At 35.1% G+C, this 17,586-nt stretch overlaps 1 protein-coding gene across 4 annotated transcripts in view; it reads left to right on the forward strand.

The window, feature by feature from the left end:
* LOC145690190 (uncharacterized) overlaps positions 1 to 17,586 on the forward strand; it is a 313,493-nt gene that overhangs the window by 227,827 nt on the left and 68,080 nt on the right. For all 4 annotated transcript variants that reach the window (XM_081764836.1, XM_081764845.1, XM_081764854.1 and 1 more), the window contains one exon: positions 17,237 to 17,369. In XM_081764836.1, coding sequence (XP_081620962.1) covers positions 17,237 to 17,369 — 133 coding nt within the window. The remainder of the gene's footprint in view (positions 1 to 17,236; positions 17,370 to 17,586) is intronic.

Below are 17,586 nucleotides of genomic sequence, written 5' to 3' on the forward strand. Positions count from 1 at the left end.
GATTAATGCATTTGACAACTCCTTTGTAGTTAATGGTCCACTACATCTTAACTCCTGTTTACTTTTGCTATTCCTAATAAATCTTTTACACCAAGCAGTAACACGAACTAACCTAGATAATAATGAAAATTTATCTACTATTGTACAGTCAACCTTAATGTGCATGTTAACAGTTGAAGACTTTTGCTCACATTGAACAGAATCTAGATTTTTGCAATTAATATTTACAATAGGTAACTCTGATTCCATCAACCACTTTGGCCCATTCCACCATAGTGAATGAGACTCTAATTGTGACGGATTCAAACCACGAGAACTACAATCAGCTGGGTTGTCTTTGCTCGATGTGTGCGCCCATTTAATAAAAATTGATTGTTGGATCTCAGATACCCGGTTAGCCACAAATGTTTTCCATTTACTCGGACATGAAGAAAGCCATGTTAACACAATAGTAGAATCTGTGTAACAGACAACCTGTTCAAACTTGATTAACATTGCCTTAATGACCGTATTGACTAATCTACATAACAATACTGCAGCACACAATTCTAACCTATTTATTGATATTTGCTTTATAGGGGCAACTTTGGTCTTTGCAGCAATTAGGTATACTTGCACATTTCCAGATGTATCTATACAACGTACATATGCTACTGCAGCATACGCCTTTTCACTAGCATCTGAGAACCCAATTAGATCATATTTCACAATATTTTCAGAAGAAATACACCTTTTGATCTTAATCTGTCTCAACAATGGCAATTCTTGACAATATGCTTCCCACGAGCAAGCAATATCATTCGGAAGTACGTCTTCCCATTCAATTTTTAATTTCCATAATGATTGTAGCAACAATTTTGCAACAATGGATACTGGAGATAACCAACCAAGCGGATCATACAATTTTGCAATATCAGATAGTAATATTCGCTTTGTCATTACTGACTTGTAAGTGGGAACAACAATAGAAAATGAAAATGAATCACTTGATGGATTCCACTGTATACCTAAAGCTTTTACATTCTCATCTTCATTAAAACAAATTAACGATTGAGTTTCTCTTAAGTGAGAAGGTATACTATTTAACACATTCATGTCGTTAGTAGACCATTTTCTTAATTCGAAACCACCTTTGTGTAATAATGCTGTTAATTCTGAGTACAATACCATTGCCTCACTACTATCAGCTGCACCTGAAACTAAATTATCAACAAAGAAATCATTCATGACTAATTCTGCAGCTCTGGGATAACAATGACCTTCATCTACAGCTAACTGTTGCAAACACTTTACAGCCAGATATGGAGCCGAACTGGTTCCATAAGTAACAGTTAACAATCTAAAATCACTAATAGGTTGGTCAACTGTTTCTCTCCACACTATTCTCTGGTAATCAGAATCAGTTTGATCTACCTTAACTTGTCTGTACATTTTTGCTATATCAGCACACAATGCAATTGGATGAGTTCTGAACCTTAATATTAATGGGATAATATCATCTTGTAATTTTGGACCTAACATTAAGTTGTCATTGAGAGATACTCCACTGCTAGTTTTAGCACTACCATCAAATACAACCCGCAATTTAGTGGTAGAACTACTTTCATTTAAGACACAATGATGCGGCAGATAATAAGATTCAGATACAAGCTTATCAAGTTCTACATCAGGAATTTTTTCCATGTGACCTAAGTCTAAGTACTCCTTCATGAACTCACAATATTATTTACATAAATCAGGATCTTTCTGTAACTTACGTTCCATCTGGCATAATCGCTTTACTGCTGTGTCCCGTGATACACCTTATAGAGGCTCAACATTTTCTTTAAAAGGCAATTTTACAATATATTTGCCATCAACATCACGTTTGTAAGTTTCAGCAAAATACTGCTCACATGTTTGCTCTTCAACGGATAAATGTTGTATAGTTGGCAACTCTTCTACCTCCCAGAATCTTTGCAATGTTTTATTGAGATCAACAGAAACAAAATATGACTGAACACTTGATGTGTTATTCGTTAAGTTAATCTGACCACACAATACCCAACCTAACACCGTTTCAATGGCAGACGGAGCACCATTCGTACCTACGTGTCTCCCACTGAGCAACAATAATGGGAAAACATCAGCACCTAACAACACATCAATAGGGCCGCTTTTATTAAACTGTGGATCTGCTAAGTTTACTTGTTTCACAATTTCCCAATTACCTATATTTTAAATAGTTACTCTGGGTAAGTTACTTGTGATTCTTGGGACTACTATTGCTTTAGTATGAATATTATTATTACTGTACAATGACTGAAAACACAAATCAACTATTGCATGAGAATTTCCAACGTTAGAACCAGTAACACCTGATATGCTCATGTTTATTTTCTCTTTGTTTATGCGTAATTTCTGGACGCAACGTTCAGTTACAAACGATAATTCACTACCACAGTCGATAAGAGCACGAAATTGTATCAACTTATTTGCATTATCTTTGATATTTATGACAGCGGTGGACAACAACACCTGAGGAATTAGTTTTTGATTTATAGAATGAGAACAATTTACTTGATCTGCTTTATCCTTCTTTTCAAAATGCAATAAAGTATGATGTTTTTTGTTGCAAGTGTGGCAACCCTGCTTCACATTACACTTATTTACGGAACAATTTAAGGTCAAACAATTGAAACAAAGCGAATTCTTTTTCACAAAACTATGCCTATCATTCACTGACATATTTATGAACTTTTGACACTTATATAGCTTGTGGTTATTTTTACACATGATACATGACACAATTGGACTTGAATGATGCACTAACGTGTTGCCTTTTTTGTTTGTTTTTAAAGCAGACGTGTCTGCCGGTGACCTTGCACTCACTGCAGCTAACGCTTTGGCACGTTGTAATATGAACTCTTTCAGCTGGTCGAAAGTTGGTTGTTCGTTTTTCTTCAATGAAAGCTCCCATTGTTTTCTGGTGTTCTTATCTAGCTTCTCACCCACATGGTAAATTAAAATCACATCCCAATGTTTCACTGGAAGGCCCAAGGATTTAAATTCACACACACACTGAACACTATTGTCAACCAATCTTCGTAACTCACCTGATGACTCATTCTTCACAGCTGGTTGAGTAATCAACTTGCTCAAAATATGATTTGCTAGCTCTCTCACATCTTCATATCTTGATTTAAGTAACTCCCATGCTACTTTATAGTTATCATCAGATATGGAAATAGACTGCAACAATACAGCAGGTTCTCCTGATACAGCTGTCTTCAAATACTGCAACTTTTGAGCATTTCCTAACCGATTGTTATTATGAACAGCAGCTACAATTAAGTCACGAAACGATAGCCAATCTTGCGCTCTACCACAAAATGTAGGGAGTTCTAAGTCTGGCAACTTCACATCTGTGCACTGTTTATTAGATGTATTTACCTGTTCAGTATTAGGTGACTGCATATTGTACAAAATTTCTAAGACAGAGTCCAACTTATTTTGCACTTCATTAAATTCTCCGTCATATTTTGCAAACTCACTTTCACCACCCACAGAAATGAACTTTGTAATGAGCTCTGTGCAATCGCCATGTAATTGTGTAGCACGTTCAGTATACAGCTTGATACTGAAGTTAGGCTTGTCTTTATTCTCGTTCACTTTATGTATTAACCTTGTCACTTCACGTTTAAGTACAGTTTTCTTACCTATGAGTTCTTCCATTGTTATAATTCTGCACCACTTTGACAATGCACTACAAAATGAAGATACTGCGCCACAAGGTCGCAAACCATGCACATGCACAACTGGAACAAAATCCGGCCCGGAGGACCACTTCAATGTTCGTGGACTGTATTATTTTGAACACAAAGTTTGTTGTACAATATACTATTTATTATATTGTAAACACACAACTAAATACAATAATTGCTATGCATAAGCAACTACACACTATGCAGTCACACACGCCACGTTGACACTTATAAAAAACTATCAATCGTCCAGCGTTGTCAGATACAAAACAAAAGAATAATGAAATGCGGCCGAACAGCCGCACACAATCCATTCTTCATCATTTGTAACCATTCACTGTATAAATGTATCTATTACGTTCAATATGCCTATCACTATCAATTGAAGCCAATATTTTGTTGCCATCATAACCAACCGGTCGTGCCAAACATAGTGCACTAAAATAAAATTGTCTTGACGAAACTTTCTGAACCACTTGCGGCAGGTTGAATCATGAATAGTACCCTCACAGTATGTAGAACAGATCCTATTTAGCGTTTGGGACGCATTGTTACCTTTTCGGAAATATAATAATAATAATAATAATAATAATAATAATAATAATAATAATAATAATAATAATAATAATAATAATAATAATAATAATAATAAACATGATATGTGAAAAGTGCTCCTTATTTTCTGCCATTGTTCATGCTGCAAAGAACAACCAAATCACCGACTTTTTCCCCTGCGTATTCACGGAAGTTTTTCCTAGCTTTCCTAGCAACATTTCCTAGCTTTCTTGAAGTAGCAAATACTTTATTTTTGCGCTTCAATGTTACCTAGCGCTGAAAACAGGAAACTTCTGCATCAAACCATTATTATCACTGACATGTAAGTATAGGAATTCCGTATCTCATAAGTGGTCTCTTGATTTTTATAATTTTACAGGAGAGCGATTTAAAATGTCTCGTTCAACGTTATATCTTGCTTTACATTTCAAAATACGCCATTTTTAAACGTTCATACCTCTGTTAATATAAGGAATTCCAGTATGAAATTTATAGTTGATAGAGAAGGTTAAATGAGGATAGATGGTGGTCATAACTCAAAATCACGTTTTTAAGTTACGCCACTTCGCCCTTTCGCCGACGATATTACATATAGGCTATTGGTAGAGCACTGGTTTTATGAATGCAGAAAACGTAGCCAGCGTATACAGTAATAGTAGCACATTTATCATTTACAGTGCGACACAACTAAACAGATGACAATTTACTTATGTTCTATTGTATGTTATTTACTTGTATGATACGGTGTTACGACTTCATTGCGCAATATGTTCGCAAAAGAGGTACAAAATTGGACATTCAGAATATATAACAGTATATATTACCCTCTTTTCTATCTTCGAAGATGTAAAGTGTGGCTCCGCGTAACGTGGGTCTCAGATTCGATTCCCGGTGAAGACAATCAGTCGAAAAAAGTGTAAAGGCTTTGTCAGCCCAGCCATCCTGAATGAAATGTTCCAGAGTTTTCCCCATTCACGTCAGGCAAATGCCAGGATGATACCAGACCGCTTTCTTCTTTCCCCATTCCTTTTTCTCCCATTCCCCGGGTAGTGTTTTCACCGCGAGACATCGTTACTCATACGTGACGGGCTAACATAGCCATAGATGCAGAAAGCCCAGAAATCTAAGGCCTATTCATAATCCTTCAAGATATTGTTAAAAGTTTTATGAGAGATGTACTATCATATTATATTGATAATAATTTATTAGTATTTTTATAATTATTGATCGTCATTTTAATATCAATCATTATTATTTTTTTATAATGACAATTTTTTCCTGTTATTACAGTTCATCATTATGTAATAACGATTTCTTGGTAGTGCTTTCCCATGATTCATTGCAATTTTACTAATAAATCTCAATAGTATATCTAATTTTGTATATTTATGAAAATCTTTGTTTCTGTGTAGTTTCACGTTGTTAGTCTTGTGACATGGGTTATTTGTTGTTCTTTTCTAATGTTAGCAGTACCCTTCAGGCATTTCCAGCAAAAGACCATAATAAAAATAACAACAAAAGTATTAATAAAAAAACACAAACAAATAAAGACAAAAAATAGTTTTTTTCTGATCTCGAGGCCACATGCAAAGCAAAGAAACTGACCATTTTCTGAGAAACCATTCTCTTTCGCTAATGGACATTCTCTCCCAATCCTTTCTCGAAAATACGTTTCTTCCGCCGTTTCTTTACATGTTACAGGACAATAACCGACACAGGCGCCTATACTATACAGTATACTATAAACTAAAGCACAAAAAATAAAAAGAAGAAGAAGAAACAAAAGAAAGTAGCACGCTACTTATTCTGTGGTTAAGTTTCAAAATTCATAATTTCGCAAAATCATATAATATAGATATTCCTATTGGTTATTTTCTTCTTGTTATAACTTTCGTTAGAGAAATCGTAAAATTTACTACATTTCCTATTATTGTGGTTGTCTACATTCAAACAAAAATGTGATATTGGCCTATCACATAAAGCTGACGTCCCAATATAATTTTCTTTTCGATACTAAATCGGAAATGCTTTCCCCATTTGCTTACCACTGATACGTTAATATCGTGAAAATGTGAAATAAAAGTGTGTCAGATGAACTGTATGTATTGAAAATTGTATGTATGTTTCACAGGAAAAGTGTAGCTGACAAGAATGGCTAGCTTAGTAATAGAATATTGATAAATGTATACACTGATTGTGAGAAAAATCGTTATCCGGACAGCAGTATATTGTACAAATATACGGAATCCTTATGTTAACTACAGAAATCAGTACGGAGCATACGTGATCCATGTGCTACATACGCACTGCTCTTAGACGTTACATCATGCCGTTGCAGGATGTCTTAACATCTAACAGTCTTCCGGATATTACATAGTCTACGTATTTTACATATACGATGTTACATACGCCCATCTGTATGTGAGATCCTGACCGTCTATATACAATTCTTTCGTTAGTACAGGAAGTACGTTTATTCGAAACACCTATACGGAAAGTATGGATAAAATATACTTTACGTTTGCTGTACGTTATGTCCAAAAACTACAGGATTTACACATGTAACCTACGGTTTTACGTACGCCACATACGATTTTTTCTCAATGTATACCCCAACGGGAGGAGCACCTCGTAGCGAGAGGTCTCATCTTCTATCCCAGGTCATTAAATAATTAGTGGAATGAGAATGTGGAAGGAAAGTGGAGAAGACAAGAAAACTCGCGGACACCATGTCATATACCAAAGTTCACATGATCTGGAATGGAACCAGGAACCTCTAACATCAGAGGTTAGCAGTCTATCATTGAACCACCGTGCCCCCTAATTTTATATTTGTGTTATAGAAGAAAGTTTTTTTTTTTTTTTGATAATTGAAGACTATCAGAATCTTTTTTCAATAAATAATATATCTATATAATCGTTAAGAATTTGTATAAGCTTATTTGATTAAATTATATAATCTGTACCTGCTTGAGATTCTGAACTATAGTGCATGATATGAAATTCACTTAAATTTTATTTATTCATTTGTTTGTTGGATTTTTTTAGACTAACGTTCAATTTAGGAGGACCATAGACTCTCGTGTTGCATATGATTCCAAATCTGACCACTCTATAACTTTTCACCAGCAGACACTTATCGTAACAAAATTGGATCAAGATTGATTAGACGGTTTGAACTCTATTGGATGAATTAGTTTTCCGGTTATTATTCCTCCGTGACGCGTGTGATTCTAAGTCTAATCACCTTTTGTTCTTCTCATCGCAGCACAAAATTTATTTAGAGTTGATTGAGTGTGCAAATTTAATGTACACAAGTTGAGAAGAAATGGACCTATGCTTATTATTAGTTGCTTTGCTCCGATTGGGGTGTTCAGATCACAAGGAAATCGAACGATACTCTTTACTAGATTCAGCGGTAAACATAGTCCCCTCCCCCACATTACAAGTTATTTACAATATCCGGATATCAGTCCTTTAAAGTCTAAAAGGAGCTCGAGATAGAGATCTTAAAGATGAAATATGTTTTTATAAGTGAACTTGGTTCCCTTGTGCAGTGAGCGCACCGTGTGAAAAAATTACATACTTGATTATAAACATAGCTACTTCAGAGGACCACAAAATAAGATGATTTTATACACAGCCTTCACTGCTGGTCTAATGGCCAGGTGCGCGACTTCAATGCACGGGATACTGGGTTCAATTCCCGGTGGGAAGGACTTGAAATTTGAACATATTACGGTGGTTCGTATTCCACTTTACCAGTAAAGTGTAGGTCCCGGTCTTATATAGCCTCGGTACAGAAAAGGACATTAAACTCTATCTAACAAACTAACAATCACATATACAGTTCAACAAGTTCAGAAAATATTAATACAGGTTTTCCATATTTAGTTTCTCATCGAAAATGTTTGAGGTCGTAACGTTAGATGAAACACCCTAACGTATTTCGAATTGTGATGGGTATTTTAGTACACGGTATTTAAATATACGTGAGCTGCACAACTCGAGCATAAATGAGGTGCTCAATCAAGCAGGAAGAGCACAAAATAACAGTGATGCCCACCCCCCCTTATGTCCATGACGCACCCCCCTGCAATTGTATATCGATAGGTGTTCTTCCATGAAAAAAATCTTTTCGATTAATTTTTACACCCCCTCAAACATATTTATATAGATTTTTAACCCCTCCTTGTGGGTCATAACCCCTCCTTGTGGGCACCCCTGCAAAATACTACTTCTATATTAATTACTCTTTTGTTCTGTGACTCAAAGACGGGACCTAGAACGTATAGACACAATCACAAATATTACTCACAGCAAGAGGCCGGATGTGATGTCATTCATGTCTTAAAATCCCTTCTACAAGTTAATGTTTACAAAAAAAAAAAAAAAAAAAAAAAAGTGACATTTTGGTTTTACGAAACCACCTACCTACTATGAACAATATGAAACTGACCTCGGATTTGATAACTGGTTAGTACAAAAACAGTGGGAATTCCTGTCTCCTTGCAAATTTTATATATATATAAAAGCAGGTAAAATTTCGTAACATCTTTGTTTCTTTTTCTTTTTACTTCTTCTGTGGTGAGTGGCGGCTCTGGGATAAAACGGTACGGAAGTTGTAGAAGAAGAAGGAGTTTGTTGAATGACATGGCCACCCAATGTGTAGTACAATTTTCTTTCGAGAGGAAAAGTGAAAATTACAACTTATATTTTTGCATTCCTCTTTGTGTTGTCACCGTACAACACCGCACCCTTTTCAAGTCACAATCCAGAGCAGCTTAGCAGAGTTGCAAACCAAATGAAAATGATTAACTTCGGATAAAAATAGATGCTATACTATCATGAGTATTCAATGTCCCTACACAGTAAAAAATGGTTGTGTTAATTCAACTCAAATTTAACAGAGGGCAGTGGTTCCTGCGTGACTACCACTATGCGGTGTTAATTCAACACAGCCCCCGCGGTGTTAGCGTTTAACACAGTCGGTGTGTTACGTTTTTAACACACAACCGGTGTTTAGCGGTGTCAAATTCTAATCTGTGTTAGTATTTTCGGTGTTGATTCGAAACCATGTCAGGGTCGGTAGTGTGGGGAAAAGTGTTGAGTGTTACTTGTGGTAGTATTGCACCAACACGAAGAAAGTAACACAGTTTGTAGTGTGTTAATTATTTTGTGTTAATATTACACCATGTCAAGTATTAATATAACACAGTCACTGTGTTATTTTAACATCATTTTCTTATTATTTCAACACACAATCCGTGTCATAATTCAAGGTCAAAACCGTATAAGTAACACCGTTTTGATGTTAATTCAACACTCCCTGTGTTAAAATTCAAGGTCAGACCTCTAGATTAACATCGTTTTAGGTGTTAGTTCGACACCAGTTCTGTGTTACTACGACACCTACAGTATTTCGGTGTTGAAATAACTCCGTGTGCGGTGTTGATGGAACCATTTTTCTGTGTTAGGAAAGCTTGTGATGTGCATGCTTACGATTACCGGAGATTCTACTTTTAAAATAAGAATAGTAAACTACAGAAAACTTTATTTAGAAAACCTTTATAATTTTTTTTTTTTTTCGTCCTCCCCAACACTTATTGTGAAGTATTTCTTGATGTTTCAAAACACAACCTTCACCAACAACTTGTTCAAGAATGATAGGAAACTCTTACCTATATCCTTATAATATTTTTGCCTCTTAATCGTGTTTCTACTGGTTTTCCGTCATTTTTGAAAACACTGTCCCGGATGTTGACTGGTGAGCTCTAGTGCAGTGTAGAAGTGACACAGTAATACAATCTTGTTCCTCGCTGTTAACACATTTCTTCAGAAACATTATATAAAACAATTGAAAACACATCGCGCGGTTTGCTGTTCAAATTTTGCGTATACCTGGATTTGTGTAAGTATTTCTTTCTACTGTGTTTGTTTACAGCTTTAATTCATAAGCCTTTATAATTAGATGTCCAACATGTTTGACAATCACGCAGAAAACAACACCGAAGATTCTACACTAGGTTATTAACACACAGGCTATGTGTCATTTCAACTACCGGCATTTGACACACAACTCCAAATGGAGAGTGAGTTGTTCTAACCACCTGTTTGTATTATATTTTAACACAATTGTGTTAACACATAGGCATGTCGTTCAAATAAGTCGTTGGCATGTCGTTTTTTACAGTGTACCAGCATGTAAAATGCATGTAACTAGCATTTGAATCTATCAAAAATGGACTACCTTATTCACATGAAGTGATTTTTGAGAAAACACCGAACTTCTGGAAAGTATTGCGTTTCAGATGTCTTTTCAAATTATCTCGCAATAGGACTACAAAAGCCTTCATCAACTCGAAACATATCAATAGATAGAGAAAAAAAACTATTTGAATCTATGCATAACTCATATTTTAAATTTTGAATGAGGCAAGTTTCTCATTTGATATCTGTTTATTGCTTTGAATTTGTAGTATTGCATAGTGTGGATTGCATAACATGTCTTCATTATTTCCAATTGAAGCTCGGAATCCGATATGGTTTACTGATTTAAACGATTTAAATATTGATTTACAAACATTTAATTGCTTACACGTTTACGAAGTAGTTTAATGAGAAAGTGTGTAGCTAGTTAAGCGTTTCGTAAAAGGTTTCTGAACTAATAAAGGTTAAACATTTTGACTGTTAAATAAAACTTTTAAATAGATAGTGCTACTTATATATGAAATGAAACAAATCGTTTATGAGACTAAAGGAGACAGATGATAAACAAATGTTAACTATTATAGTAAATGTAGTGGAATGAGAATGTACGGTCACGATGTTGTCTATCCACAAAATTAGATGACGTGGGATCGGACCAGACACTCCTTGTACTGGAGGTAAGCATTCCACCTCTGAATCCCATATACAATACCTCCCTAGGGGGCATGGTAGCTCAGTGGTAGAGCGTTCACTTCTGGTCCATAAGGTCCCTAGTTCGATTCCAGCTCGTGCCAGGTGGGTATTGTGGTGGACAAACACTGTGTCCGTGGGTTTTCTCGGAGTTCTCCCGTTTCCTTTCACTTTCTTCATTCCACCATTGCATTTATTTTTCATCATCACCGTTTCCTTTAGTCTAGCCGGCATAATCGTGGGACGTAAAACTGAAAGGTTACAGTGTCTCTCCGTAGTACTAGCATATCTTAATGGTTCCACAGACATTTGTGGACCTGGGTACGATAGAGGTCTGACCAACATCCATATCTCTAGTTCCACAACATTGCAAGATAAATCTACAGTACATATAATTACGCCGTTACCTAATAAAATGAAATTTGTAGTTCTACGCTTGACGATTGTAAAGCTGTGCCCTGTAAGCTAGAGGAAACTGATGATCGATGAAAGTGGGTGATTATATGAAATAATTGGGGGAATAAGAATGTGGAAGGAAACGGGAGAACGCCGGGAAACCCACAGACACGATGTTCTGCGTCATAAAATCGTATGGACTGAGATCGAACGAAGGTCCTCTTGCACCAGAGATATTTCAAGATCAAGTACCTTGTTATAAACAGTTTATCCTTTGGCCTATAGACATTTAATGAGCAAGCTTCGTCCTACCAATTATTATTCCATAATACCGTAAGTGCCAACAAATACATTCGTCGTATAATCTTGTGTTCTAGTATTAGAATAAAATAGTAGTATAAACGAATAATTATTGAAATAACTGATAAAAATAACAATTATAATTATTTCATATATACTGTATGTATGGCACGTTCAGTGCATAAGGGATTTAAGTCTACTTTTTTGGTCAATTTTAAAGACATTTAATCTCTATCTTCTCTATCTGAAGCCCCGTTTAGAGGTTAAAAAATTCATGTCCAGATATTGCAAAAATTCCTGTAATGTAGAAAACAACATTAACGTTTCCATGTACTTAAGCGTACCGTACGAACATGATGTCTCTTTTTCTGACATAATTGGACTTAATCCATTGTGCTCTGAACTCCCCGTATAATGGTATACTAAGCACCGCATTCCAGCTATCCTTACCTTTAAGTTTCCCCAGTTACCCATTTGATAGAGGCTTACGAGATGAACCTCCCGCATTTGGATGGGAGTAGAAGATACTGTATCCTTTTCCCACCGGAGATCAAACCCAAGCTGTCTGGATGTTAGACGCCTCATGTACCAACACCATTGCGGCAAATATTTCTTTTGTGTAATTTCGACTATTCATTAGATTGGTAGGATTCTAACTGCCACAGAAGCTATAATTTGCCAAGACCTGTTACCGTATCTTGACATTCTTGTAGGTGCCGTCCTCCTATATATTTTTTCCTCTCTGAAATCAAAATCAATAATTTACTAGAGGCAATTTAAAAAAAAAAAAGCAACCATTCAGTTGGTTACAGTTACGTTCCAGTTATATATAACCAGAGGGATTGAATTTCTTTTCTTTTGTTTCTTCTAGACAAAAAGAGTTGTAGAGCTGAGAACAAGAAGAAGTTAGTATTTAATGTAAGCAAACGATTATGTGCATTAGTGTTTATGATTTTTCGTTTGGAAAAAAGAAGGAAACTTTATCGGTTGGCAAAACTGTGGCCACACACATACCACTGACACATATCGGCCAGAGTAATCCTCATAAAACACAAGGTATCTGCGGTATTTGCCAGCTGCCTGACAGGTAATTGTCGTTGGCCGCTTGTGACCGCGGAGGCGACACGCCTACCAGCTTTGTAGTGCGAAAGAAGAACCATTATTTTATAAGTTCCTTTTTTTTATATCTCTGCGAAAGCCATCAAGGTTTAGAAGGATACATCCGCGTCAGATTTAATCACAAGTTATTAGATTGTTGCAGAATCTAAACATTAGATCACGCTAATAAAAGACAACAGAGGAAATTTCTAGTGGCTTACTCAAGTGAAATAAGGTTATCCTTGTAAGAAAAGTATGTACTTACTAACTTAAAAAGGTATGCATTAACTCCTCGTAAACCTTTAACTGGAGATTGTGTTGGGTATCGGTATATAACGATGAGATCTGCAAGATCGTCGGTATATAACCATAAGATCTGCAGACTCACTATTAAAATATTTTTCTTCTGATTCAACGTGAGTGCTATCGTAAAAATGAGGAAATGTCTTCGTTGTTCATTGACTGCTGAATAGTATACTGGTACATTCACTACTTGGACCATCAGTGAATGGAAGTTATTGTATAAGCTCAAGATGTGCAAATGATTCTTAATTATTTTTCCTTCTCCCTTTCAGTTCAGCTTTCGTGGTTATCATCGAATAAAGAAAACAGTGATCGCTTAAGACTGACTGTTCATTATACGGCTAACAAAATAAATAAAGTTCAGTACAGCACTAACTTTCTTGCAGTTGAGTAATTTTTCGGATTCTGTTCATCAGTGAATCTAACTATTTTTTCTGATTTTTTTTTTCAAAGCAAACAAGTAATGAACATTGTTAGGTCGCTTAAGTGGCATATTTGCTTTATGAAACATTAGTTTAAAAAGCATAATTTAGGTCTCATCTGTTGACTGGCTCTCCAGACGCTGGTCTATGGTGGCTAGCACGCGTGTCGTTGATGTGCAAATGCGCGAGGTTCCTGGTTTGAATCCCGATGGGAGAGTATTGAACACATCACGGTGGTTCATACTTTAGCTCTTGTACTACATAGCCTCACTGTTAATTAAAAAATGTAAATACACATGAATGAATTCGTTGAACAGCTTGACATCTTGGTTTCCATAGTCGCACAGATGAATAGATATATAAAATTCACTTTTACAGACCAAAGTGTTATGCAATGTGCAAAAGTTTACCGAAATCCAGAATTTAAATTTACAATTATTATAATACTTTTTCCCCCCACTTCTGTTGAAAGTGCCTTTCTTATGGTACGTATCGTGAAGTATACCAATTGAATGCGTAATTTTTTCGTTAACTTTCTCTCTCTATATATATATCTCTATCTAAATATATATCAGAATTTATACTATGAGTTTAATGGTAATGCTCGTTCGTTAGCATTTTAACTCTTTGCGGACAGACACGCTTTTTCTAGCGGCGGATGTTTTCTTGTATTATTCAAAAATTCATTTAAAAAGAATTCATACAAGTTCTTTTCATTGTAAAAGTATGCCTGGAAACTATGTAAATCTTGCTTCCCCAAGAGATATACAACTTGTAATACTACAATGTCCTACATATGGAAATATTTTATGTTAAAGAGTTGATCCTATAGCTCGTTCGGAATGTGTTAATAACATACATACTTCCTAGTTCTGCTTTTAAGAAAATTAAATGAAAGATTTCATGTAAGTTCCAAGATTGTGCCTTTTAGGCTAAAAGAGATGGATGATTAATGGAAGTAAATGATTATGAAAGAATTGGTGGAATGAGAATATGGAAGGAAACGCAGTAGCTGCGAAATAATCCACGGATGCCTTACAGACTTCCTAATATAATAATAAAAAAAAAATCAAGCGAGATAGTAAATAACGTGTATGTTCAAGAATTTCAAGGCAAAATACACAGAGAACAAAATATTTTTATTAATGAAATTTCTAAAATGAAGAAAAATAAATCAATTTAAGTACCTCATCCCCCAACCACAATCACATACACATACACTTATACGTATTACGTTCAAAAGAGAGTTGTAAATCCTACATCAAAGGCTGCCTTCACAATGGTAGTTACTATAGCTATACGAGACAACAGAACTTAACAGCATTACGACAATTTGCAGGACTGTAATAGAATAAAATAAGCCTATATATATATATATATATATTGTACGTCTCTAACGTAGGTAGGCCTGATGAGCTTGGCAAGATTTTTTCTGATGTCATTAAAAAAAAAAGCTTAAAACATGCGAAAGTGTCATATTCTGTAACATTATTCGAATGGGGACTGATGGATCTGTCCTTCCACTACACATTTTTATCCCAATACGTAATTCTCTAAACTACTAGTGCGTTTTATTTTATATTCTATGTATGTTAGCATATTTTAAACAGTACATCTTGAAGAAGATTTTCTGTTGACTGTTCCCAAGTTGCTCCAGAAATGTAAATCAATATCTGAATGAGCCTTTAAATGCGTAGCTGTGAAACTTAGTTGTTTTTAATTTTTATGTTTTGCTGCTGTACTCGAAGGTTATTGAAATATGGCTGTAGAAATAAAGCGAGCCGGTGACTAGCGGTGCAAAAATACGATCTTTTTGTGTGGAGTTTTTTCCTACCAAAAAGGCTTTTTTTTTAAAGAAAAGAAACAAATTTTAATTCCTCCTTTTTTAAACGATTTTCTTATTAAACTATCACCTTGATTCTACAATTCAATATTTTGAGTTCTAGTGTGTTCAGGTCGGGACTGGGAATCTTGATTGTTTTTCGAACTGATATTACATTTGTTGCCAGCAAGTGTAAGTTAGGAACCCATCATATCACAGATGTCGTTTTGATTGCCTATCCACACCTTACAAAGTGCCTGAAAGTCCTATTGTATCTGTTTTACGGGTTTCCTAAATTCAAACTGGTAGGTAGGAAAGAAATACCATAAAGCAAGTAACAGATTTAAAAAAGAAATCAGTTTACACAATTAAAGCCATAAAGGAGGATTTTGGAAATGATGTTGGTACCGAACGTTATAAACACAATAGTAAAAGTTCAGTTTTCACACAATTTTTCTTGCACTGTTAAATCGTATCAATATGTTCAAAATAGAAAATTTGTGGATGGCGTTTTCACTCTCTTACTGAAAACTACCAATAGTAATTTTAATGATCCAAAATATTTGAGGTCTGTAATTGTTTTGTAATAACTTCCATTTATATTAAAATTCGAAAAGAAATAAGAAAGAGAGAGAAAATCTAACTTCACCTGACTGCTAAGTATTGCACAATGATTTTTATGTAAAGATTTCAATTTTTTAATTAATTCAAAAATTAACTTATTTAAAAATAAGTGGGTCGAGTGACCTGTAGGTATTAGGATATTTGAGATAAAATTCCTCTAAGGGAAGATTTCAAAAAAAAAAAAGAAAGAAAGAAAAGAAAAAAGAAAGAAAGAAAGAAAGAAAAGAAAGAAATCAGGTCTCCATAATTAATGAGACAAAAATAAAGTGCGAATCACCTAATTTTTAATATCAAGTTACATTGATTGAAGATTTTTCCGGTTAAATGCAGTATAGAAGTTTTAAGGTTACTGTATTCACTAGTAAAAGTAAGCGCTTTGTTTATTGAGTAGATGAAAATTTCAGTCCAATAGCACAAAGCGTTCAGAAAGGAGAACATTTATCTCTGACTTACACCTTGATTCGCTAACCTATATTTATAATGTAAAGAGAGGAAAAAAAAAGTAGTCTAGTTTTCAGTGGACTAGTAATAGAGATACCTTAAAACCCGATCACCTAAAAGACAAAGTAATCCAAGGAGTTAAAAATTTTGGATGAAAGTGTACATAGTTGAAATCTGGGATGTCCGCTTCTGTCAGTGAGTGTCAGTCAATACATTCAGCACACATCCCAGTGATTTATACAAGTTTCTTCCCGATTCCTAGCAGTTCGGGAGGTCAACTGAAAAATTATTGAGTTTAACCCTGCTTCTGGTACTCTGCGAATGTCATAACGTAAAAATTATTAAGAAATATGGACTAATTTCGAACTGGCAATCGATTGAGCACATTCAAACTGGATCATCAGAACAGTCGTAATAGACCCTTTCCTTCTAAAATGAATACATATTCTGAGTCTGGTGCCGACAAGAGTCATTTTTATTTTTTTTCTTCTTTCTTGAAGAGCGTAATATGGTAAGTTTAATAGTAGTCAGGTGACATTATTTTTGAACTGGAAGGATAAATTTGTCTTGTATGCCATCTAATTCTTCTGAGTTTTTAAAAAAGTACATTATTTGTTTTTCTTTCTAAATAGGGGAAGGTGGTAATCCGGCCCATAGCATTCAAACCAATAATGACTCCATCGACGAGGTTTACAAATGGAGGAGAGAGATATGGTTCTACACCAATATTACCAAGGCCGGGCTCACATCTCACTCTTTATGGAAGTAAGTAAACAGTTATTTATTATTACCATTACCATTATCTTTCTGCGAAGACTTTCGACCCTTAAGAAAAACGTAATTATTGATATACGAATTAATTTGGACAACTGGTAAAATAGTCATTGTGTTTGAATCGAAGCCTGTGTTTCTTTTCCAAGGAAGATCTTTATTATTATTATTATCTTAGTAGTAGTAGTAGTAGTAGTAGTAGTAGTAGTAG

Source organism: Thermobia domestica, chromosome 1, assembly GCF_964235325.1.
Source record: "Thermobia domestica chromosome 1, izTheDome1.hap1.1, whole genome shotgun sequence".
NCBI lineage: Eukaryota > Metazoa > Arthropoda > Insecta > Zygentoma > Lepismatidae > Thermobia > Thermobia domestica.